Source organism: Lutjanus erythropterus, chromosome 15 (assembly GCF_056507025.1).
Source record: "Lutjanus erythropterus isolate fLutEry1 chromosome 15, fLutEry1.hap2, whole genome shotgun sequence".
NCBI lineage: Eukaryota > Metazoa > Chordata > Actinopteri > Lutjaniformes > Lutjanidae > Lutjanus > Lutjanus erythropterus.
Window position 1 is genome coordinate 33,048,836 of NC_139331.1, and position 23,606 is coordinate 33,072,441.

The 23,606-nt window shown below is 38.7% G+C and overlaps 1 protein-coding gene across 1 annotated transcript in view; it reads left to right on the forward strand.

Annotated features, from left to right (window-relative positions):
- Window positions 1-3,319: 3,319 nt before the first annotated feature.
- The window catches only part of LOC146314724 (DNA (cytosine-5)-methyltransferase 3A-like), an 82,473-nt gene continuing 62,186 nt past the window's right edge, over window positions 3,320-23,606 (forward strand). Inside the window, exons 1-3 of the mRNA XM_084738023.1 lie at window positions 3,320-3,457; window positions 10,815-11,061; window positions 21,720-21,827. Of these exons, the coding sequence (XP_084594149.1) occupies window positions 10,993-11,061; window positions 21,720-21,827 (177 nt within the window). The 5' untranslated portion in view covers window positions 3,320-3,457; window positions 10,815-10,992. The remainder of the gene's footprint in view (window positions 3,458-10,814; window positions 11,062-21,719; window positions 21,828-23,606) is intronic.

The window sequence follows — 23,606 nt, forward strand, 5'->3', positions numbered from 1 at the left end:
TGATCACAATTATGGGGTGGAGGATGTTTGAACTTCTTTTAGCTTCCAAAAGAAGGTGTGCCAGACAAAGTTTGGGAACCACGGCCCTGAGGAAATATTCAAACAGCCACATGTGCGACTAGTACAACTGAAAATGTACTTAAAAGTTTTCTTCCTGTCCTACGGCGGCTGAATCATTATTGCTGCTGAAGTGGGCAGACGGTACTGAAGCAGTATTAGCTCGCTTGGCATTAAATCTAAAGTCTGCACTTGACTCTGACCTGTAAAACAAAAGCAGACAGTTTGCCTTCAGGCTGTAACACACTGACATCAAGCATACCGTATATTGTTACACGAAGCTTGTGTTAACCTTTCCAGTGATTATGAGCGTGGCCAGACGTTAAACCCGGGACACAAATGAGCAGCTGGACTCCTACAAGGTCCCTGTTCCTCCCACTCTGTCTGCACTGTGCACAGTACACCTATACTGGAATATTACAAGGCTCCACGTTTACTGCGTGATAATTCAGACCAGTATCGCCAGGATTTAACGTCCATGTTAACAATTTTTCTTCTTCTCCTTTTATTAACCATAACCCAGATCTCTTCCTAACCTAGAGCAGATATTGTAGAAAGCAAAAATTTGAGGTGTTCTGCAGAATCATCCAACAGAATCGTTCTTGTCTGGTTATAGGATTGGTTATTTTATTAAACACCAAACAACACTGTTTATTGCATGGCTTCGTTAAAATACTCAATTCTGATTGGTCAATTACAGCGTTCCAAGGTCTGTTATTTCTATATAACAGACCGGTGTCATTAAGAATACACCGCTGCTGTGGACACAGTTCTGATCATAAACTCTGAAGGAGCAATGAAATCATTAACTTACTAAAATCATTTTAAAATTCATATTTTGTACAAATTATTATTATTATTATTATTATTTTTATTTTTATTTTTTTTTTGGTGCATAACCACATAACAAGCAGGATAATGTACAGTGAGCAGGTCATTATTGTGAAATAAAGCTGTAAAATCATTTCAAATTCATATTTTACATAAATGTGTGCCAAATATAAACCGCTTCAGGATGATTCATGTCCTGCATCATCCTATGGGGATTTATTTCACAATAACAACCTGCTAAATGTACATTTTCCCCTACACATTGTAATAGTAATCTATTTCACAATACGTTTCTGTTAGCAGCAATCTGTAAAAACAACCTCAACTTATTAAAGTTATTTGTTTAAACACAAAATAATTTAGGAATAAGTGCCATTTAAACTCAATATCACCTGAAATAGTGAGTTTTCAAAGTAGATTTATTTATGATATTGGACTTGCATGTATTACTGCACATTTCTGAATAACACACCTTACAATCTTAAGACCTTGGGTGTGAAGTTAATCCTCTATTTTTATTATTTTCCTTGAGGCAAAAGCGAGCTGTCTCCCGTTCTTTATGCATTTTCTATGTGTTAGTAATTAGCTTGTCTGGCAACTTAATTAAGCACACAGTTTATTTTAGAATATGTGCTATGTGAGCACAAGATAAACAGAAATAATAAAAGCTTTAAACTAGATTTGAATTAGTAAAAGATGAGGTAATAATGTTGGTTAGGACTGTGTGATATGACCAAAAATAGGTCATTTCATATCTAGATAACGGTACATTTCATTGTATAGCACATCGTATAAGTCTACAGTCAGAGTAAAACATGAAACACTTACATTAGAGCCTTAAATTTCATATTTATGTGGCTCATCTATCAGTCAGATACTCACACACTCTGCTGTCAGGCTCCAGGAAGAGATCGAAAATGATTTCTACTGGCAGTTAGCGTTTTTCAGGCTGTCTTTTTGAGCTCCTCATCATCTGTGACACCAGCAGTTCTTGGCTGCTTGACAGATGATTCACTCTCAGGTTTGTTTCTGCAGTAAAAGACGTCGGGAGACATTTTGACTCGCTTAATTTATGTGCTCTGTGGCAGTAAAACACGTTACATGAGCCATGAGAAACTCCTGTAAGTTGAGCAGGGGTTTCTTTACACTGTTAGGACCAACTAACTCTCAAAAAAACACACTTTAAACAGATTTGAACCTGCTAGATAAGCAACAATAAGGCTAAACAACCCATAATGCAACACAGGAGATACTCTTTCCATTTAAAGGACCAGTGTGCAGGATTTACTGGTATATAGCAGTGAGCTTGCAAACACCACATTTCACCCTCCCCTTCCAGGGCGTGTAAGATACCTATGGTGGCCACAAAAGTCAAAAAGCAAAACATGACAGCCTTTAGCTAGAGCCCATGTTTGGTTTGTCTGTCCTGGGCTGCTGTAGAAACATGGTGGCCTTCATGGAAGAGGACCGTAGATGTATAATACGAACTAGACTCAGCCTTGCCGCCAGTTTTTCCCAGTGGCCACTTGCAGTATTGCAGCAAAAAAGTTCCCCACTAGACCAAAAATCTATGGGCCGAGCAGTAAGTAGTGTGTGAGGGAAGGGGGGAAACACTACTACGCATATTCAGCAGGCTGTATAACCAGGAAGTAATCCTGGAAACTGGAAAACTTTTTAAACTTGTGCACCAGGTGAGCAACTCTCACTGGACTGAATAGGTACCATCTTTGCATTCACTATCTAGTTCATTATAATGTATCTATGGTAACCCCTCAAACACAAGGCTAACCCTGCTCTGGAGCAGGACCAGCAAGCCCTAGGCTTCAGTTAAGAGTTAGCCCACTTTGGAACGGCCAGGATAACGCTAGTGTGAAAGCTCTCTTAGCTCCAGGCTAAGAGAACTCTTGATCTGGGGCTAAATGTAGTGTGAAAGGCCATTTTTTAAACCCTGGGTTTTGTCAAATTTCAGGCGACATCCTCAAAAACTCTGGGCTAACTTTGCTCTGGAGCGGGGCCAGCCAGCCCTAGGTTTACATCAGGATTAGCCCATTTTGGGATATGCAAATTAGGTTTCTTTAGCCTGGGGCTAAGTGCTAAGTGAAAACCCTTTTGCTGACTCAGCAATTTCTCATAATGATGTCACTAAACCTGCTTTGAAATATTTCTAATGTTTATAGGTCATCTTTCTGTCCAGGTACTCAACAACGGACTCTTTCTAAAGTTAGATTTAACTGATGTTTAGTTCAAGGAGAGAGCTGTTGGTGTTTGTTCAGTCTGCTGCACTTCTACACCTGTCTCCATCTGCTTGTGTGCGTACACGTGCGCGCTCATGTATGTGTGTGTTGTGTGCAGCTGTAGACTTTAGGACCCCGCGGAAACTTTCTCTCCGGTGCGGCAGCCTCTGCGGCTCGTGAGAGAGGAGCAGGCCGGTTGGTGTGTGTGTGTGTGAGAGGAGCGCGAGCCAGCAGCGGAGAGAAGACCCGGTAGAGCGCGAGGAGGGAGAGAGAGAGAGAGTGAGAGAGTGAACGAGAGGAGAGAGAGAGCGACGACCGGAGGGACGGACGACACGGTAAATATAAACATTACATTTTAGCTCGTGAACGCACCCCCGGTACAGCCGTTAAGTTCGCCACAGTCATCTCCTAAAGTCATCGCTCGCGCGCTCCGGAGCCAAACCGTCGGTTCCGTTTTAGCAGATGATGTGCGCGTGAAGACGGAGCGGTTCGTACACGGGGAGAGTGAACTTGGGGAGTTTTTGTACGGTGAGACCGGACAGCCGTTACATAACGACTGTGTGTTAAACGTTGTCCGGTGCAGCGTACCCCCTTCCGTCTCCATGCTCCCCCCCGACAGCAGCAGGTAACGTTAAACCGGAGCGGTCCGTCCTCTTCTCTTCTCTTCAGCCACCAGATGCAGACAGACACATCAGCGCGCGGAACCGTCACCTCCGCGGAGAGCGAGCGGGCGGCCGGCGGGAGCGCGCCTGCCGAGGTTACTGAGTGCATTGGGTCTGGAACGCGCCCCCGTGTGTGTTTTTTACCTGACCCAGTAAGATTATCGGCGCTACACACTCACGCACGTGTCTCTCACCGGCTGCCCGCCCCGCACACACCCCCGCCGGGATTATACGGCGTTTATGAGAGGCCGTCCGGTAAAGGCCGCATGAGGTCGCTCCCAATATTAATTGTCATAAAGCTGGGCTCCGTCAAGTTTGCAGGAAGAAGTACAACACTTCCGCCATGGATTTTAAAAATAAAAGTCTCATTGACGAACGTTAGACACTGACCTAAACACAAATTTGCTTGTCGATGTAGGTCTCTAATCAAAATACTTTAACGCAGTTTGACCATATCGATATTCTGAATTGATGAATGCACATTTAACAAGCTGGGAGCCCTAAATTTGAATTGATATTCTATTATTAAAGATTAAATTTGTATTTTACCCATGGATCTTCAACAGGTGGTCCGCAGCCTGTAGGGAGTCCTCAGAGTTACTGCAGGGGGGCCTACAAATTACTGCTTGATGCATTTTTTCTTAAAAATTTAAATGGTTGTCTAAAAATACAAATTAACCTGAATTAATATTCTATTACTGAAAGATTCAATTTGTGTTTTAGCCCATGGGCCTTCAACAGGTGGTCCGCCAGAGTTACTGCAGGGGGGCTTCCAAATTACTGTTTGGTGCATTTTTTCTAAATTTAGATGGTTGTATAAAAATGCACATTAACCTTAATTAATATTCTGTTACTGGAAGATTTAATTTATTTTAGCCCATGGGTCTTCAACAGGTGGTCTGCAACCTGTGGAGGGTCCTTAGAGTTAGTGCAGGTTTTTTTTTTAATGACTAAAAATACACATTAACATGAGTTCAGCATAATATAATTTAGGATAAATTGGACTGTTTGTAAACCTAAACATTTAATTTACAGCACATTGATAGAAGCTAGCTAACCTACTAAATCACTGTGTGGCAAACTACTTTGCTACGTGTTTTAGCACTGTTACTGTTCAGTCTGCTTTATTATTATCCTGCTGTTAACTGCAGTTAATTCAGCTGTTACAGGTGAGCACAAATGAGAGAAATCCTGAAATGTTCAATGCAATACACCTAATAGAGGATCCCTAGTCCATCTTTCAATCAGCTGAGGGATCCATCGCCTGAAAAACATTTTAGGCTTAATATATTGTAGGGCTGCAACTTTAATTATTTCCTTGTTTTGTTTCCATCCTTGTCTTTCTATTGTCATTAATTTCTTGATTAATCAAATAATATTTTGATTAGGGCTGCACAATTATATATTATCAACATTTCAACATGGCCAAGTGCAAAATCCAAATCACAGGAACTGCAGTTTTTTGATCAAGATTATATGTGAAACAAAACAGTATTATAATGATTTAGAGATACAGAGATGTTCTGACCTACAAATCTAAGAAAATATTCTTTGGTACGCTCCAACAAATGTCACTTTGTCCTGATTGCAATAGTTTTTTCACTGAAAATTAATTTTGTGATGTAAAAATGATCATTCATACTAATCCAGAATCATATTGCAGTCGCAGTAAATTAAAATAATAACATTAAGATTTTTTCACTATATTGTGCAGCCCTAGTTTTTATCTGTAAAATGTCAGTAAATAGTGAAAGAAATTCCCGGAGTCCAGGAGTTCAAGCATCTTGTTTTGTGTGACCACAAGTCCTAAATGTCATGTTCATCTTATTGTCACAGGGGACTAAAAGCAGAAAACATGCACATTTGAGAAGCTGGCACCAGTAAATATTTTCTGTTTTTTAGTTCTTTTAAGTCTGGGTGTTAGAAGTACCAGTACTTGGATGGGGTCGTAGCTATCATTAAGGACACTGAGGTCATGTCCTGTGTATTTTTTCTAGGAATTATAAAGTTAACACTTATTCCTCGGCTTAAATTCCACCACCTTTAGACCAACAATAAATAAATAAAGTATTCATCGTTTGCTCTTGAGAACTTAATTCCTGGCAGTGTGGAGAAGAAATGATGGCTGAAGTAATAAACCATGACAAATCTGATTAATTAACACATCTTAGAGATTTATTTGTTGGTGTTTTATCAAGATCTGCTGAGGATATGTGTTAGAACATGATGTGTTGGTGGAAATGGACTCATGACCTCAGATGACCTTATTATTTATGAATCCTAGTCCACTTGGATTTCTGTGAAAATGGACACGTGTTAGAAGTTGGACATCTCAGTTGAGTTACCTGCCTTTGTCTTTACCTGCCTTTAGAATTTGTTGACCTGTGTATCTGTCGTGATGTTATACTAGTGAGGATGTGAGTGTCAGTCAGTTCAGATAGCAAAGATACTCAGATACTCAGCTCTGTCAGTGTAATAATGTTACAGCAGCACAAAAGATAGAGTAAGAGGAAAGAAAACAGATAAAGAGCTGTTTAAATTAAATGAAGAATGGTAAAGAAATGTATGTATTTGATGCTTTTAATGTGAAGATGAATCACCTACTTCCCTGTCTTATCACTGCCTCACACTCTCTACCTTGACATACCTCTGAAGCTTTTTCTCTGCGCAACCATTTTTCCTCCCAGTAGTACAGGCTTGTGCTTGGGCCTTTGACTATAGTTTAATTTAAACCACAGCTGCATGAAGACTTAAACAATTTGAATAAACATATATAGAGTTGCTATATGAGTGTGAGGTGTGTGTGTGTGACCTAAATACGCAGAACTTGGAGGAGTTGGTTGGCCTGGAGCCTGGAGCTCGTGTAGGGAGCCCCCGGGGGTGTGGGGTGGATACTGTACACCCATTTCTGCAAAGTTTCCACCCTTGTCTTTCCGCTGGTAACCCTGGCCGGCTGCCTGTTGTCTTCGCAGTAGGTGATGTAAGGCCACAGCGTGAGGAGTGACATACTGTACAATACGTCTTGAGGAAAGCCAGACATATTGGCTGCACTCGCACTGTGCTCAAATCCAAATCACTGCTGAGATCCAATTTTGTTTTAGGCACATGCAAACATTGTATTTTAAGCTGCTTTTGTGTGTAGATTGTGATCAGTATCTGACACCAGTCTGAACAAATCACACACCTGAACTGACTCGCAATAATACAGACACTAAAACTTGACCTGACACCTGACATGCTCATGCAGAAGTGAAATGGAGGCAAAGTGACCTATGCTATCATGTAATATATGGTGTAATTTGGATGCTAATGTGCAGCTAAACTAATGCTATTTGAAAATAAGTCGGTTTTAATTGTATAACCCAAAATTACAACTCTATAAAAAGGTGTGTGGCAGGTGTTCTCTGTCTGGTCAACAGTTTAATCACTAACCTAAATGCATAACGCACTGATCTATGTGCATAATTTAGATGATTTAAACCAAGAATCTCTGTGTGGCACCTAGTTTGTGGTGATTTGATTAGTTGCAAATTTGTTTGGGAATGTGCAGCACTAAAGGGCAATATAAACTGACAGCCTAAGGACCTTAATGCCCTGTGCTGTTCAGGGTGTGGCCGTTTGGAGTGGGTGCCCCTTTCGTAACGCGCCGATTGCTTGGCACCTGGTGTTGCTGCTTGCAGCATTGTCAGGAGGCGTGCCCATTTGGAACGCCTGCCTGCTCAGAGCCACACATGTACACTAAATGTGGTTGCAATAGCCTAAAGCCTTCAGTAGATATGACATTTTTTGTAACATAACCCCTGCCCTCAGCATTTAAGCAAACTTTGAGGGCATGACTGCATGATGCAGGGCAGTATTTCACAGTAGGGCACTGGTTGGTTGGTTTTTTGATCTTTGGGTAAAACATAATGCAGCTGCCATGTATATTCTGCAGTGCGTTCTGTACCTAATGGATACTTAGAGGTAACATGATACTGACACAATGCAAAGAGAACTGAAGGAACTGTTGTTATTAGAGCCCCACAACTAAATGTTGCCACAAGTTCCCCATGTGGCTTTATCCGGTCCTGCATAGCTATAGTACCTTTGCTTTATTCTGCATTACCAGACAGTAACACACTACAAACAAACTTTGAAAAAATGAGTTTATTAACCTTGTCTGCATTTTTAAATGGCTTTAGGATAAGCACAGTAATGCACTTTATGGTATCATGATATTGAAAATAAAAGACAAAACTTAAATTAGCCTGGTTAGTTATTTTTAGTACTTCACAGCTCGTAATTATGAATTTTTGCTTGCTAGTCACAAGCTATAGCCTTTTTAAAAGTCTTTTTTATGTCAGATCACTGAGCACAAAACCAATTTAAGTGATAATCAGTGAGGAAATCTAATGGGTCTCAGAATATGACGTAGCAAGGACAGAAACATGAGCTTGAGGAATGTTTAAAGCCACCAAAAGGAGTTGTATGTCTAGATTTGCAGCCTTCTCTCTTCCTCTTCTGGGTATAAATAACACACTGTTAGACTTTGAACGTGCATGCACATGCATATACCAAAATCCAATTTTGTGTACAGGTGATTCGCTGATGCTTTCCATAAACAAAAATAGGTGGCATGGTTTTAAGAGCAAGAAAGTCCACATATAGATGAGCTGGGGTGGTTGGATGGGTCAAACAAACACTCAACCTTCACCCAGGACGCCGGGTTCGTACCCCATGAGAAAACAAAACTCAGTGTTATTTAAAGTTTTAAGTAACATGACATTGCATGTATCAAGTAAGTGTGTCACATGACTCATTCCACCTATGTCATGTGACTTTTGTAACATAATGTTCTCATTTTTAGGGATGGTCCTATCCATACTGGCCAAAGTTAGTGGATCAGATGTATGTGTGAAAAAGTTTAAAAGGAAAGAAGCAGCAGTTTTATATAACGAAGCCATGTTACGGGCTAAATATTTCTTCCTTCATGGGAAGAGAATATTTATTTCACAGTTTAAGCATGCATACATACAAATGTAAATCAATTAACAGCTTAGTTGTTTAAGAGAGGGAAAAAGACATTATTGGAAAGTATTTTTGTTTTGTAAACCCAAGATAATGGCAAAGATTGGTGTATCACCTGCACACAAAATTGGACTTGAGATTTTGAGTGAGCAGTAGTCCATCCTTTACTGGCTGTCTTAAAACCTGCTTAACTTTTTAGCAGTTTACATGCGTCTCAATTTGTTTGAAAGACTTACAGTATGGACAGATAGCAGCCTCACAGCCAGTTATGTGCACATTTTGTTGAAGTCTGTCATTGGTAAACACCCTTTAACGGTCTCAAGAGCTTACAATCTGCCATAACAGCTGGAAGAAAACTGAGAAAGCAAATCAGGCTGAATGTTCAACAAATCAGGGTTTTACACTCCAGATTTGTTCAGCGCTGACAAATCTGTCCGAGTGCCCATTGTCAGGAGACATTTGATTAGATACTGAATTTCTCTTGTGCTCGCTCAATACTTTTGTCACTTATTAACTTCCAACAAATTAATGGTAATGAGTCTGATGAGACAAAAGAGAGTCAAGATGAGCCCAAGTACTTACAAGGTCACACATGGCTGACTCGCCACTGAGCACCTCCTTCACAGCTGCCCTCCATTTTCCTGCACTGGCTGCACCAATGATACGATGTATGCTTGGTTGCTAGGAGACATTAAAAATGTCAAATTGGAGTAGAGCTGCAACAATTAATCAATTATGAATCAGTTATTAAATTAATTTGCAACTAGTTTGATAGTCAGTTAATCAGTTTGAGCAATTTTTTTAGAAACCCCCCCCCCCCCCAAAAAATCCTTTGATTTCAGCTTCTTAAATGTGATTTATTTGCTCCTCTATGACAGTAAACAAAATATGACATTTGTGGACGTCACCATGGGCTTTGGAAAACACTGATTTTCTTAATTTCTCACCATTTTTTGACATTTTATGGACCAATCAACTAATCAATTAATCACGTAAAACGTAAAAAAAAGCCAAAGTCATTCGACTTCTCCAATTGGAAGATTTGCTGTTTTATATCATTGTAGATTTAATCTCAGTGGGTTTTGGACTGTTAGTCAAACAAAACAAGCAATTTAAAGATGTCACTTTTGATTCTGGGAGATTTTTAGTATTACTGTTCATGTTTGTTTGTTTTTTTTCATTAGATGATCAATAAAAAAAACAAAACAAAACAGCGATAGTTGATCCTGGTCGCCTTAAAACACACCTTTGTTGCATGTAACCTCCCACTTTCCTTCTGTGTTATCTGTACTACCTGCTGTTAAAAAAAGCCAAAAAACAAACACAAACAAACAAAAAAGGAAAAAAAAAAAAAGATAGAAAACTTATAATAATCAGTAATTCAAATAACTGTGAGGCGTTTGTAGTGTTCCCAAAATCAGACAAATTGAGATTAACAGATGTAGGGCCAGATATACAGTAAGAAAAAAAAATCAGCTTAAATGTGATTTGTCTCTGTTTATACCATCACATCATCACAAAAAAAAACAGATCTGAGTCATGTTAACGGGTTTTGAGGGATTTTCGATTTTTGTCCCCGTTACCTGCAGTTCAAAGGTGGACATTTTGTCTAATGAAAAGGGACAGTTTCATCCGGCCACATCAATCACACTGTGACAGCCATGTTGAAAGCTACCCTGATTCCTGCAGATTCCTTTGAGGACACCTGTGTGTGTGTGTGTGTGTGTGTGTGTGTGTGTGTGTGTTAACCTGTTACTGCTCTGAAATGGAATATTTTGTGGGAGGCCATCAATCAAGTACAGTGCAGTTCATAGAGACACACACCTGTTGTACAGCCTTGACCTTGGGGCTGTGTGTGTTAGCAAGAGGTGTATCGACTCAGGAAGAGAGAGGAGAAAGGGATAACAGCATGTCAGCCACTTACTGAAAATGATTTCTTACTTAAACTTCCTAAAAATTTCCTCTTACTGTAAATCCACTCATGTCACGATGCTGTTTGTGTGTGTGTGTGTTCTTCTCCCAGGAGAGGGGGAGGACAGAGCGAGCAAGTGATCGTCCGACCAACAGACAGACCGACCGACCGACCGACTGACCGACAGATTGAATGAAGCTGCACCTGGTGCTTCTGAGGGCCTTTCCCATGTTTTGATTTGCTCCATTTTTCACTTTCTAAACTTGGTTTCACCGAGCCGCTCCCTGCCATGCCGTCCAACAGTCCTGCTGCCGCCGAACCGCCCCAGACACCCGAGAACGACACCGCCAATGATGTGGTAAGGAAGATTTGGCTTAATTTGGAAGTAATGCATCATTACTACATCTGAACGGTAACACAAGTGATGCTACTTGCACAAGTACTTTTACTATTGAGTGAAACTAGCTGAATCACAATGATTAAAATACACCAGTCTACTTTAATGTCATGCAATCAAGGTTTTTATGAATATACAAGTACATGCAATGTATGGAGTCAGGTGTTAATGCTTAAACAATATTGTCTTTTACATTAAAGCACAAATGCAATGCATGTATTTATTACCATTTATCAACTGCATGTATTGTGTGTATCTGTTATATGAGTATATCTGTATTTTTCCCTGTTTTTAAAACAAAAAGCAACCCCTGAAAAGTCTTTTCATTCACTCCATTCTGAAATTTAATAATTATAGGAAACCGAATCAGCAAAATATCATGACCTTGTTAATTTTTAAAATTGTTTTAATGACAATTTAATTAATGAATTTACAACTCCTTTGTGAAATGTATCAGTTCATTAAGTTATTTTTAATTTATTATAATTAAACAGTGAAAACAGTTATAAATGTTTCTTTTGCACTCTTCAGACTATAAAAATGTGTCAAGTGTTACAGCAAGTATCAGAAGTACTCATTTTAATTGGTTCAGCATCGTACAAACTCATTTTTTATACTGTTGAGTAATTGAAATCATGGCAGTACATCAGTTGTTTTGCAGATAAATGTTTATGCATAAAACATTAAAATAATTCCCTCTGTAAATGCTGTTGTAAATGGAGACGGAGATACCAATAAAGATAAGATAACATAAGATAAGATAAGCCTTTATTGATCCCTAGTGGGGAAATCCAGGTGTTGGAGCAGCACAAAGGCATAAATAGTCATAGACAAATAATAGAAAATGAAAAAGAAATAATTTGAAGTAAAGAAAATATAAATAAAAATAGAATTAAAGCAAATTAAAGCAATTAAACTCAAAATTACACCAGTGGCACATTGGTGTAAGTAGCAGCAGAGTAAGATAAATGTAAACAGCATACACCAGAATAATACTGTGTATATAAAATTTAAATATTTCAATAGAGTACAGAAATACTGTATTTATGTCAAATATTTTAATAAATATACTTAATTTTCAAACCAGTAACTTTAACCAATACATGTACTTGTACAGTACGACTCTCTCAGCTGCTTCTCACTAGTACTGCTCCTATCACTGCTATTATTACTGCTTCTATTATTATAAATATTAAATTACTACTACTGTTATTTTTGTAGCCACATATATTATTACAACCACCACCACCAGCTTTACTACAGCTATCATTACCACTACTCCTTTGGCTTCTGAGCTCGCAGTTGAGAGCTTTATTTAGCCAACACACACAGAAAATCTGGCAGGCAAGACTGTGTGTGTCTGTAATAATTAAACTTACAGTTATTTATTTACATTCACTTCAGGCCTTTCTGCGTTCCACACACTCACCCGACCACATGCAGGTGAAACTAGCGCAGAGTTCAGAGTCTCAAACTTTTTTTTTTTTTCTTTTTTTTTAACCCAAATGAGCACGCACACACACAGACGCGCACATTAACACACAGTCAGACATACACAGGGTGAAAAATGGCTCCTTTCATTTGCGCCCCCAGAGCCCAGGGCAGCCCTCGTAAATCTGTGAGAAGTTTGAAGTTCATTCTATAGCGCCGCTGCTATATAAAGAGCCGTCCCACTCACTTACTTCCACATTCACACACTGGCAAAGAGCCAACACGTACAAAGTTTCCCTTATAGAGTTTTCCTTTTACTATAGAGTTTGTTGTGCTTTTTAACTTCCTGAGACTTAACTCTGCCTGGAGAAATCTGAGGGAGTCACACAGTCTGAGGACAGAGAGGAAGACATGGCAAGTCACTGTAAGAGATAAAGGGAGAGAACAGAGGTGTGTGAGGTTTGACTGACTGCAGCTATAATGTATTACACATGGCAGAGTCTGCTGTTGCAATGTTGAAGATGAATTTTCTGTGGGCTCAAATAAAGGTAAATATACTTTTGAGCTTGTGAAATGGTGCTCAGAAAAAAATCCAAAGTCTGCAGTAAAGCTGCAGCTGACAATTATTTTCATTGTCAGTTAATCAAAAGATTATTTTCTCAATTTACTGATTGAAATCAACTGAAAATTGTGGAAAATGTGTTTCCCAAAGCCTAAGGTGACGTCCTTAAATGTCTTGTTTTGTCCACAACACAAAGATATTCAGTTAACCGTCATAGAGGAGGAAAGAAACCAGAAAATATTGACATTTACGAAGCTGGAATCAGATCATTTTTCTGAAAAATTATTCAAACCGGTTAATCTTTTATCCAGATAGTTGCCAATTAATTTGACAATTCATAATCTTTGCAGTTCTAAGCTGTGTTTATGTATCTCCATTTGTAAAGCTGTGAAAAACTTAAATGTAAGTTAGTGAATGTGTAGAAAAGATTATAAGATGGAAAAAGAAGTTGAGAATGTTTAAATGACATGTATGCACAAATCATATCAGTGTTGAGGTCACACAAAGACTTTTGGCTGTAAAATCAGGCCAAAATACACACTTAAAAGTCCAGTGTGTGAGATTTATCTATTGGCAGAATAAGACAGGAATGGAATATAATATTTAGAGCTGCAACAATTAATCAACTAATCGACTATTAAATTAATAATCTAACCAATTCTTTGGATAAAAAAAGTCAAAATTCTCTGAGCTTCAGCTTCTTAAATGTGAATATTTTCTGTTCTTTTTACTCCTCTATGACGGCAAACTGAATATCTTTGGGTTTTTGACAAAACAAGACATTTGAGTACCACTTTTTGACACTTTATAGACCAAAGAACTCATTGATTAATCAAGAAAATAATTGACAGACTAATCCTTGATGAAAATAATTATTAGATGGAGCCCTAATAATATTCATAGGTATGTTTTCATTAGCGAATAGTCATCTGAAAATTTCTACAGTAGCCCAGAATGGACACAGCAAACACTGGCTCTAGATAGGGCCTTTTGCCTTCATGAGTTCTGCAGCTACAGTAGGTTCTCCTACATGGTTGGACAGAGAACGTGAGATGAGGTGTTTACAGTCTGTCACTAAATCCTACACACTGGTCCTTTAAGGTTGTGAATATATAAAAAGATTTAAAGATGCTGGAGAGAAACTGAGAATGTTTAAATAAGATGTACACACAAATCATATCAGTGGTGAAGTTGTACAAAGATGTGCTTGTGTGTGTGTGTGTGTGTGTGTGTGTGTGTGTGTGTGAAATTACTTATGAACACCACTTTACAAGCTCAAAGCTTTACTGACCCTTATTTGAACCATATATTTAATAGCTTGAGAATTTACTGTATCTTTTAAGGTTGTCAAATGTTTGAAAGTATTGATACTTTTTCAATAAGTTTCATTTAAAACAACACAATATCTGTTAATAATAGCATCAAAAGTACTAAAAGTACAGAAGCTATTTTAAAAAAAAAGATTGAAGTGTTCATTCGAGATCACATCATTACAATATGACTTTGATAAAAGTCCTTTAAATATGTGTAATTTTTTTTATATCATCAAATAGATGCTGTTTGTGTGGTTCAAGGAGTCAAAAGTATCAATATTTTTATACTTTCTCAATACCATGTGTTTAAAACGATCCAATATCCATTAATTGTGTTACTGGAAATACCAGAGCTATAAAAAAAGATTCAAGTGCTGATTTAGGAGTCATCTAAGTTCAGTTCAGTCTTATTGCCCTGCTGGAAATTTGGTTTGCAGCAAAACCAGACAGTGTTCAGTGACTTTTCAGTGAAAGTTTAAAATTCTGCTATTGTGACAACCCTAGTATGTCGAGCACTGCTCCTGTCCTTTCTATCCCTTAATACACCGGTCGCAGCTGAGCACAGTCTTTGACAACGTAGGTCATCTGTCCTCTCTGAGGCCTTTGCTGGCGAGTGCCCACATTTACGTATATGCTTTAAACTACAAAGACATTCTTAAGAAATGTCAAAAGACATATTATGCCTTGGGGACATGTCACATCCTGACTAATGTTGTTTTATCCCATCTCCAAAACCTTTAGGCTACAGTACACTTGAAACAAACAAGTTTGTCTGACGTGTCTAAAGGCAAAAGTGTTTAAACCTCTTTTGAATTTTAACGTTTTTGCCTGAAAACGTCTGACATCAAAGACTCCTCCGAGCTGCATCAAAGCGCCTTCCTGATTCCTCTCCAAGAATAAGTTGTCTCAACAAAATATATCAGTTTTAGATTTTCTCTTTTCGAAGATAATATTTTGCTAAATTGGTCACTCAAAATGTCTTAAACTGGGGAAAGTGAGAAACTAAGTCTTGAGAAAGAAGTTTAAAAACCTGCTCTACTTTCTCACCTCCTCACACCTCACCAGTCATTGCATAAAAATGGACATGATTGTCAGATTGTTTGTTTTGGAATTTTACAAAAATTATCGGACACAGCCCCCTGATTCTGACATCGAAAAGTTGGTTTCAGACATTGTTAGACCAGCATATGAGGCATTAAAGGGATAGTTCACCCAAAAATGAAAATCATCATTATCTACTCACCGTAATGCTGATTGAAGGTCGGGTTTAGTTTTTTAGTTCATAAAACACTGCTGGAGTTTCACCGGAAAACAGTGTTGCAGAATCTCTCAGACAATGGAAGTGAATGGTGACCACTTTTCAAACAGTAAAAAACAACCACTTGGTGTAATCCAAGTCTCCTAAAACCCCGACATGCCAAGTTGACTTGAAAGATATCATTTACACCGTGTTTTTAGCCTGAATCTTCACTGTAGATCTTTAGCTTGGAGCCATGTTCACATGTGCACATGCACTGTCTGAACTGGATGTGTGTGGTGTGATGTGTGCATGTGCTAGTGAACAGCATGTCAGGTCGTTAGCAGACCTGCATTACAACAGATGAGCTGTATGGAGGCATTTTATGTTTCTTTTGGTTGTTTTTTATATTTGAAAACTGGCCACCATTCACTTACATTGTTTTCCTGTGAAACTCCAGCAGTGTTTTGTGGACTAAAAAAACTAAACCTGACCTTCATTCGCTGTGAAGGTGAGTAGATAATGTCTGAATTTTCATTTTTGGGTGAACTATCCCATTAATGCTTTGGCTGCCAAGTGTCTATGTATACGACATATACTACAAATACACACTTTGAAGACAGGAAAAACATGTGCTCAGGAATCTGTAAAAATGGATATGATTGTCAGATTGTTTTGGAAATTTACAAAAATAGTCTGAGGCAGCCCACTGATTCTGACATCAGAAAGGAGGTTTCAGGCATTGTTAGACCAAACGACAAGCATTTATAGTGAAAAGATGTGCTCAGGGATCTGTAAAAGCAATACGATGTTTTCACCGTGTGGATGGTGTTGTTTATTCCATCTCTAAAAGGCTCATCTCAAATCGTTGACAGCTGCCAACAGTATTATAACAGTAATCATGGGAGAACAGAGCTTAGGATTGGTCAACAGTTGTGTAATTTTCAGTCCGTTGTAGTGTGACTGTGTAAATGTCCATGTGTTAATGCATATAATTTGTGAATATTGATTTTTTTTAACAATAGGTTTGCTTAAAAGTGACATCTGCTGTACTACTGGTGGCTTAAATGATCCAAATGTGTATGTAAGGCTGCAGCTAACAAGATTTTTCAATACCGATTAATCTGTCAATCAGTTTCTTGATCAATCGATTAAATGTCAGAAAATGGTGAAAAATGTTGATTACTATTTCCCAAAGCCTGAGGTTGTGTCTTCAGATGTCTTGTTTTGCTGAAATCTGAGATTTTTTCTTAAATGATGACTCAAAACTATTAATCAATTATCACAACACCTGGCGATTAATTTAATAGTTGGTCACTAATCGATTAATTGGCTCATTGTCGCATCTCTATCTGTGCAAAGATCTAGATAAATGTAAGTATTTGTTGTGATGACGGCTTTATCAGCTAATGATTAGGTGAGTGGTGGTTCAAAGTGAAATACAGAGAGGAAGCTGAAGAGGAGGGAGATACAGGAAACGAGCCTGATAAAGAAAACCGTAGAGAGACACAGAGGAGGACGAGGGGATGGGGTAGAAAGAAAGAGGACAAGCTGTCTGCTGCTGATGGGATCCTCCTCTGCCCGCCTGGTTTGCAGTCTGGTTGCTTAGCAACTGCGGTGGCCTAAAATAACCTGCCGGGAGACAGAAATAGACCAAAGATATATGGACAGATTGGCCAGTGTGTGTGTTTGGTGTTTTTGTGTGTGTTGACATATTCTTGAAGGGATTTGGTCGAGTGGTTTTCTGGCTTTGTCAGTTTATGTTTGACTTTTCTTTTTTCTTTTTTTTTTCTTTTTTTTTGTACTTGTTGTACTTTCAGTACATGATTGAGTACACTTGTATCATTAAATTGCGTGCGTGTCTGTAAGTGTACGTCGTGACACTGACATATGGACGGCACACCAGGCAGACAGGCGCAGGGCCATTACCCGTTCTAGCTGGTTGCTATGCTGATCGTCAGGGAAGTGACATCAGAATGTTTAGTCAGCACGGCGGCCCCGTCGGAGACAGTTGCTAAGCAGTTTCTGCACCTTAGCAACCACTCCACTGTCACCTCAACAGAGGGTCCAGTGGAGGAGAGAGAGGAAGGGAGGAAGACGTTAATGGAAACACAAGGCTGACAGCAGGCAGCAAACAGTTGTACAGGGTCCTACTGATCATAGCAGAAAAGAGAGGACTGCAGATATTATTAAGTTACAGTGTGACACAAAACGTGACAGTTTGTCCTGTAGAGAATGAACACAACAAAAGAGTGCAGGAGAACAGACTACACAACAATGTATCTTACACACAATATAACACAGGTATTGATGGAGATAGTTGATGTAAAAGAAGTGCAAGCGGTTCTGAGTTTTGATGATGACTGTCTGAAGCAGGGTTGGACGATAGGACAACAGAAATACCGTGAGACAATATAAATTTGCCAGCCATCAGAGATACTGCCATATTGTTTATACTTGACACTTAATCTCCTAAGTATCTCTGGATGAACTGAGACCAGCCATTCCAAACTCCAGAACGCCATAGCCCACTTTGAAATCAGAAAATCCTCCAAGGCCCACCCAAATTTAATCACAACTCTGATCAACACACAGGATTAATCATATCAGTGACGAGTACCTTCTGGTGTTATTGTGACAGAAGTAATTTTAATCCCATAGCTTTGTTTTATTAGTTATGATTACTTTAAAGATTATTGTAAATTTTATGGTAATTTTAAACTTATAAAATTGAAACTTTTTTTTAAATTATTTTTCATGGCCTCTCAAGGCCCACCTGGGGCCTTTGGTGCTTCTGATTCTATGATTAACAGATAGGGTATTGTTTTAAACAAGTTTGAAATAATGATACTTTTGACAACTTAATGATATATAAACCATATCAATTTGGTGATATAAAACATTACACATAACTCAAGGACAGAGGATTTTATCTTTATTGTCCACTGTTTGGTCTGAACAAGGTCTTACACTGCATTCCAGACAACGTTGGAGGTTGGAATTTTCTCGCCTCCTATGAGAAAATCTTCAGTTAAACTCCAGTTAAAGTTGGAGTTCCTTGGAAACTTGGGAACTTTGAAATCCATCTGGCCCCCGACTTCATGAAGGAGCACTTGTCTAATGTCACACAACAATGGCAGCTCCCATGCAAGCCTAAAATAATACATACTGTCATATAATAAAGTCTGTTCAGCATGTTAATTGATGTCAAAATGTGACGCCACTGTGATTAAATGTTGGAAAAATAAACTAAATATAATGTCGTCTGTTACCTCATGCGTCGTTTTTTCCTCCTCTGTGTCGGATATGCAAGGAGGCTGCGATGCTGAGGGTCCAGTTGAGTGTACACTTGCTCAAGAAAGTTGTCAGGGTCAGCCATGTTTTTTGTTTACTTTTGGCACTGGAAGGCTTTGAGGTCAAAAGCTGGACCGGGAAATTCCGACCTCCGATGTTTTGTAGAATGCAGCATGAGACCCAAAAGAAATGTAGCCTCAGTGCACCTAGAAAGGCTTAAACTCTCGCAGTTCTCTGATGTGCTGCCTCCCATTTGTTTTAATCCTACATAGATCATTTGCGTCTGTTATTTTTGAAGAAGCTTTGAACAAATTGGGTAAAGCTCTGATTAAAAACAATATTCCTCCTAACTCATATATTTAAAGCCATCTGGTTCACTTCAGCACTACATGAGTCTAATGGTTCTCCCTTGTAATGGTGACATTTATTTAATTTCTGCCTGAGGCAGCGATGCACATAGAGAGAGCTCAAATATGAATAAAAAGGCCTATAATGAAAATCACTGCGGCTGGCAAATTCGTACCTCCTGGCTAAAATATGATACTCTTAAAGTAACAGGCATCTCACACTCAATGAGGCCACATTAAAGTTTTGACTGCTTAACTAAAGATGCAGCAGGTGTTGCTTATTTTATTTGGCTCTTTCATGTGTCCTCTCGGGTGTAATAAAAAATTTTGCACAGACCTGAGACTCTTAGCAGCTGAAATCTTGGCCAGAGCTGATGTAAAAATAGAAAGTGAGGATCTGACCGGGGTTTGCTCAGATGCTTAAATTATCAGAGATTACTACTGTATGGGAGGGAGCAGTTTAAAACTGACTGATAATGAATGAGTGGATATTTTGGTACTTTGTAAGTGATAGTGAAGAGGGCAAATAAACAGTGACAGTGACTTGTGTATGTGAGGGTTTGTACTCGGAAATCTCCTCCTCTCAGGCCAGTTTCTATAGTAATGCTGCTTATCATTGTGTCAACAAAAAGGCAGAGGTGGTAGAAAGTAATTGTTCTGCAATCCATTTTGCATCTCTGACCAAATTAAATGCAATTTTTGCAGATTAACAGCTAGTATAGTAAATTTAAGGCCTTTTAAAATGAGTATTTTGTACTTTAAAACAATTATTGACCTTGTTAGTTGGACCAAGTACTGATCAGATGTGACTGTTAAACATAAATTACAGTGTCTTCATCTTTGTCATCATAGGATTCAGTTATTAGTGCCACAGCAGTCCCTAACATTGACTTATTCAACACTATATGCCAGACATCAGATCTGTATTTGGTATCAGATATCCTGAGTTTAGGTACTCAGCTAATTGGTATTTGAAGAGAAAAGGTCAGATAGATGCATCTCGGCTTTCAAATGAACACACTGTACATACACTATTTTAAAGCTAAGTGGTCTTTTTTTTATTGACCACAGTTCAGTCTTTGCATGCAGACATCATAACTGAGGTTTTATCTTTTGTCTAAAGGGTCACAATGTGAAACTTTCCCTTCAGTGCACAAAGTGTGACTGGCTGCAATCAGACTGATTCAAAATATATCTATTGTCGGGAAAGTCAGAGGTTTATTTGCTGCATGCTTTTTATATATTTTTTATTCTTTGCGCTTGGGGAATCAAGCGCCCAATAATCATCTCACCCCAATAATCGCCCAATAATCATCTCACGACCCCTCAGATTTATCTTGTGACCCTTTTGAGAGGCCAGACCCCGAGGTTTGGAACCACTGAACTGATCTGGCCAACTGTATCTAAAGTAGCTCCACCTCCAACAACAGTAAAAAGCTGCTTATACACTGTTGTATCAGTATTAACAATCTAATTTACACGCCTGCAAAAAGGCCTGTAAATCAAAGAGCTGCCAACGACACTGACATTAAGAAGATCACAAAAAGTCTTTTGTAGTTTGACATGATATAAATAATTTAAAGTAAAGACAGAAAGAGATCTCATCAGGAATCCTTCTGTTAGAAGTTTTTCAGAAGTGTTTATAACTCTGCTTTTGAACACACTCTGGCCGACGCACAGGTGCAGCATGCTATTTTTGTTTCATATATCACTGTAAAATTACACCACTGCTATTCTTCGACTGTGCTGTACTATACCACTTTGTCTCTGCTGCAAGCTGAGCGGAGGAACAAACTGCTGAGCTGAATTCATTTAGGTTCAAAGCTTCACCAAAGGCATCAATAAGAGGCAGTGCAAAAAGGCAGTATGTCACCTACGCAGGTTTTTAAATGATGATGAAATTTGATGTTTTTTTTGTTTTTTTTATCTTATAAGAGTTTCTGTTCTAGGTATCCATGCTCTTAGATCAGTCCAGAGCAGGTCTAGCAGCACTACAACATGCATCCTGTTTGCTTTACCAAACAGCTGGATTTCATGTCTGCAAACATATAATTTACTGGTTTTGTCTTTCATATTTCGTCCATTTATAGTTTGAGAACTGCTTTGTTCAATCAGAACTGGGCTGGGTTTCAAGAGCTTAGTTTTTAAAGTAGTTTGTTTTGAAATTAGTCTTCAGTTTAGGTTTTTGTTTTCTAGTGAAAAGTACATAAGAAGTGTCAAATTTCGCTCCCTAAAAGCTGCAGATATTGTCAAGAGTGTTGCAACCATTTATTCACTTTATCATGTTTTTCCATTTACTGCCCTGGAGTGTTCTTTAACCACACATCCTTGAATGATTGTAGCTTTAATGCGGCCTCACTGCTGACATCAATTATAACTTCATACAGTCATCGGATTGGCTCAGTGTTTGATGTGGGCTCTCTATAATTGGACAGAGTGAAGATGGAGCAGACCAGGACAGTCCAGAGGAGGGGACGCCAGCGAGCCCCCGCACCAAGCGCAGAGTGGGTCGTCCTGGCAGGAAACGCAAACAGCTGCTTCCTGTGAGTACTGTAATTACAGGCTGTGGTCGGCCTTTCATATTCCACACTGCAGCAGAGTGATTGATTGTCTATTCACCTATACAACATCCTCGTGTTTAGCCTGAAAGGATGTGTTGAACATGTGCACATTGTTTCCAGGAACACTTTGCTTACATTTACCCATTGACACCTGCTAGCTACTGAGTGGCAAATGCAGTTAGCTCAGCTTTTAACACACAACACACTTTCTGCATTAATTAATTGTCACATCTTAGAGTGTTTGACAGATAATGTGACAAAGCACTTGCCTCCTCACAGCAGCTTCCTTTGGTTGCTTTTCTTCTGGCTTTACATGCTTCAGCGAGACAATTTTTACAAGCAGTGTGTCTAAGAACAGGGATTTCCCCACGCATTGACTGGCTGCAGCGTTTAACAGTCGATGCATATACTCTCCCTCAACATGTAAAGCTTCATTTCCTCATTATTCTGTCATCATTTGCCAACATTAGTCTGTCATTCATCATATTTTCCATGTACTTGCTGTCACCATGCACTTAGCATTAAGTTGAAATGAAAGAAAAACTATGATTTATTAGAACTAATTTAATAAACCTCTGGGCACAAGTTCTATTAATGTTATAATAACATTGCACTCACCAAAGTAACAGCTAGGTTTTCAGTGTGCATTCATTGTCGTTGTTTTCTCAGCCAAATCTTGAATCCCACCGTTTGCTGTAGGGCTGAACAATTAATCGAAATTTTATTGAAATAGCGAAATGGTCTACTGCAATTTTCAAATCACGGGATGCACATTTGCATTGAATCATTTTGAATTAAATATTATAGTGCTGCAGAGACGTCCTGGCCGACGCATCATTCTCTGGACTTAAGAAAACATCTTTGTTTGGTACAGATCCCTGAAAAAAATAAGACACCGAAATTGTTTTAACATATTTTTCAATAAAAATGAGAAAAATTATGTTTCTCTCTAGTATCACAAATCATATCGCAATTGCAATATCAGTCAAAATAATTGCACTTAAATTTTTCTTCAAAAATTGTTCAGCCCTAGTTTTCTACTCTGCGACACACCTTCCTCAGAGACAGTGGCATCTCACATGAGTGCATCAGCTACAGCCACGCTGCCAGAGGCTTTAAGACCAAAATCCTGAGGCAGGCATTTGAAAAAGACAGTTCATACTTTGCAGAACTACACACAAAATCTGCTCTGTTTTACTTTGGTTAGTTGTACTATCCTTTAACTCGCAAAATAGTCTTAAAGCCACAACAAACTTTTATATTGTGTTGATTTTGGAGGCCCTTGTGGACAAAAACAGTAACGTTTCTACTGTAAGAACCACAAAATATAATGTCAAATATAAAACTGTCTAAATAAAAATCTCCTCCTGCTTCATTTAATGGACTAATGTACTACTGATTGTAACTCTGCTTTTAAATATGTAAACAGAAGTTTGTTTCATCTTGTTTCAAAGAGAGTCCAACCCCTTGGCAGGCATTAAGAACAGCTATACTGAAATAGTAGATCTTCTCACTGATGGTCTCGTTTGTGTATGTGGATCAGAGACATCAGTATTAAATTGAGACAGTTTCAGAACCAGTTAAAAATCCTTGTATTTACTTTTAGGAACCAACATGAAAAAGAATTATGATAAGATCGTAGCTTGTGATCCTGCCTGAACACTGTGATGATATTTTTGACGTAACGCCCACTCGTATTTAAAAGCATGTGAGACAGGATCAAGGTCTTTGAGTCAAATTTATTTCAAAGAGAAAACAGAT